The sequence below is a fragment of the Penaeus japonicus genome, unplaced genomic scaffold, assembly GCF_977035675.1.
Source record: "Penaeus japonicus unplaced genomic scaffold, GWHDUDI00000001_assembly GWHDUDI00000009, whole genome shotgun sequence".
Lineage (NCBI taxonomy): Eukaryota > Metazoa > Arthropoda > Malacostraca > Decapoda > Penaeidae > Penaeus > Penaeus japonicus.
In genome coordinates, this window is record NW_028234411.1 from 36368211 (window position 1) to 36370710 (window position 2500).

General features: G+C 34.2%; 1 protein-coding gene across 3 annotated transcripts in view; it reads right to left on the bottom strand.

Moving 5' to 3' along the window:
* The window catches only part of LOC122250091 (pleckstrin homology domain-containing family A member 3), a 9994-nt gene that overhangs the window by 7065 nt on the left and 429 nt on the right, over positions 1-2500 (bottom strand). The window contains exons 1-3 of one of the 3 annotated variants that reach the window (XM_086540049.1): positions 2494-2500; positions 1446-1562; positions 1021-1191 (exon numbers count right to left, since the gene is read on the bottom strand). The exon at positions 2494-2500 is cut by the window's right edge and continues 99 nt beyond it. In XM_086540049.1, coding sequence (XP_086396175.1) covers positions 1021-1191; positions 1446-1562; positions 2494-2500 — 295 coding nt within the window. The remainder of the gene's footprint in view (positions 1-1020; positions 1192-1445; positions 1563-2493) is intronic. The other 2 variants (XM_043011416.2, XM_043011415.2) reach the window with 2 other exon arrangements.

Here is a 2500-nt window from a genome sequence, read left to right on the forward strand (position 1 = left end):
TTGAAAATTGAAGAGCAATTTAGATGGGGAATGTAAAGCTTCATTTCATGATAATTAAGTAGCAAAAATGGTTAAGATTAGTCTATAAATGAGGATGGAGATTCAAATTTGGATGTAAAAAAAACTTTGTTCTGAATGACTGTTGAAGGTTCCATCAAAAATAACGGTTGTAAGCTGTAACAAGCAACTGGCTGGCAAATCAGTTAATGGAGTTATGTTTTCCAGGGTGAACGGACCTGTAAATTAAAGTATTGGCCATTCCTGAGGGAAGTGGGCCAAATGGTTGGTACATGCACAAAATAAGGGAAATTGGATGAAAAAATTAATGCAAAAAACATTTGTTCTGTGAAAGTAGCTGTTTTAGGATCCCTGGATGCATGTTGATTAATATGGTTCCTCTGCCCATGGCACAATAGTAGGGGCTCCACAAGGGAAACACAGAGCTCACCCATAAGCAGGAGTACTGGCTGTTCAGGAAGAAGGGAGGTAAAGGCACACAGCTAAGTCTCACCGCCATTTCCTTTAGATGGACTAACCTGGCGAACTAGTATTATTGCTTGTAACTTTATCGCTTTTGTTTAGATGTTTGTCCACTGCACCACCATCATACCTGCCTTTTTTTTTGTCTTTCTATTAAAGTGTATTCCAGTCATCTTATGGCAGTAATACTTCACAGAATAGATGATCAGTCATGAACCCAGTCTATGTAATAAGAAAAAAAAAAATCCAATAAAAAATGACCTGATGGACAATATCCCCATTTACGAATCAATACAAAAGCAATGGATTAGACAATCAGCAGTTGTGTAATGCTGTGCGTAATTCAGTTGAAAAAAAAAGTAAAGAAAAAAATGGTAGTTAAAAATGGTATCTAATCAGTTTGAATTAAAATATGCCAATCACAGCACATTCAGTGAAATACTAACATGGAACAAAATAAACATAAAAGGACAAAAAAGCACTACATGTCAGAAAAATCAAATTGTCAAATACTGTCAACGAGAAAAGATATTTTCTCACCAGTCTTACCCTTCTCTACTTTGGCTTGTGGAATGGCAGGGGGTATGCCAGCTTTGGCACTACCAAGAGCAACAAGCCAGGCATGTCTCTCATGGGGCGATGGTGCTTTGAGGTAAAAATGTTGCTCATATGGAATGACTATATCGATGCGCATTGTATCGGTTGGATGAACTGATGAACAGAGAAGAGAATATATTAGGAAAGATACTATTTGAAAATATGTCCAGTTGAACATGAAATGAGAACCTAATATAGAATACATAACACAGAATATGTATAAACACTGTATTCATCAAAGACACATATCATACATATATCAAATACAATAGATGTATCATCATATCTTTTAAAGCAACTGAAACTAACAATAAACAGATGGTTAAAGCAACTGAAACTAACAATCACAGATGGTTAAGGCAACTCACCTACAATCTCACATGCTGACAATTTAACTGAGCCTTTGGACCCTTGATTGACTTCCTCTTGTGACTTGTAGTAAGCAAGAACCCCCTGATCCAATACAAACCATCTTGGCTGCCATCCTGAAATGATTAAATGAACATAATAAATCATTTATTAAACATTTCCTATACAAATATAATGATGGTAAATACTGATGTCTATAAATTATTTCAAATAGGTTACTGAAGAGGAAATACATTATTTTCCCATTACTTTAAGAGCGTATCAATATGCAATAAGAAAAATAATTGCAATCTCATACTTCAACTAAGAACATCATGTATTTGTTTTAAGAACAGATACCACCATGACCCACATTAGGAAGTTTGGAGGGTAAAAAAAGGGAAACATTTTCCATTCTACATACAAAATGTAAGAAATTAGGAAATAAACGGTCAGACAAGAATTTTAGGTGAAAAAGCAATAAAAAAATCCAAGTAACAGTAAGACTGATGTACCTTCCCACAGCTCTTTAGTATATTATTGTTTGTCCACATATATTTTTTTCAGTAATGTTTCACAATATGGACAGCATTATTTCTAATTCATCTAAAAGATAAATACCACAATCTAAGCAATATACCTAATCTAAAGCTAATTTGAAATACCACGAATCTTACTGTGCCATTAAAATTACATTCACAAATGCTGCTCAAAATTATTTGAAAACTAAGGGAATTTACTCTAATGCTATTACTTTGGACTATGTATAAAAGCCTGAACATGTACTAAGGAACTCCTATCCAAAGTCCTACTATATCCTTAAAAAACACTGACCCATTTTTGTCCAGGAAAGGTTACCAAAAACTATGTGAAAACAAAATGAGCCCTATTACTATGGTAATAATTTGTAACTCTGACAATATATATGAACACAGTAAACTGATCCTCCCACCCGATAGGGTTATAACTTGTGATCATTAATGCTGAGGTTCTTACAGTCAACTACAATACAAGGGATTATGTTTTGATAACTAAATACGTGAAAACAATACAGAGAGCTATCTAAACCAATGTG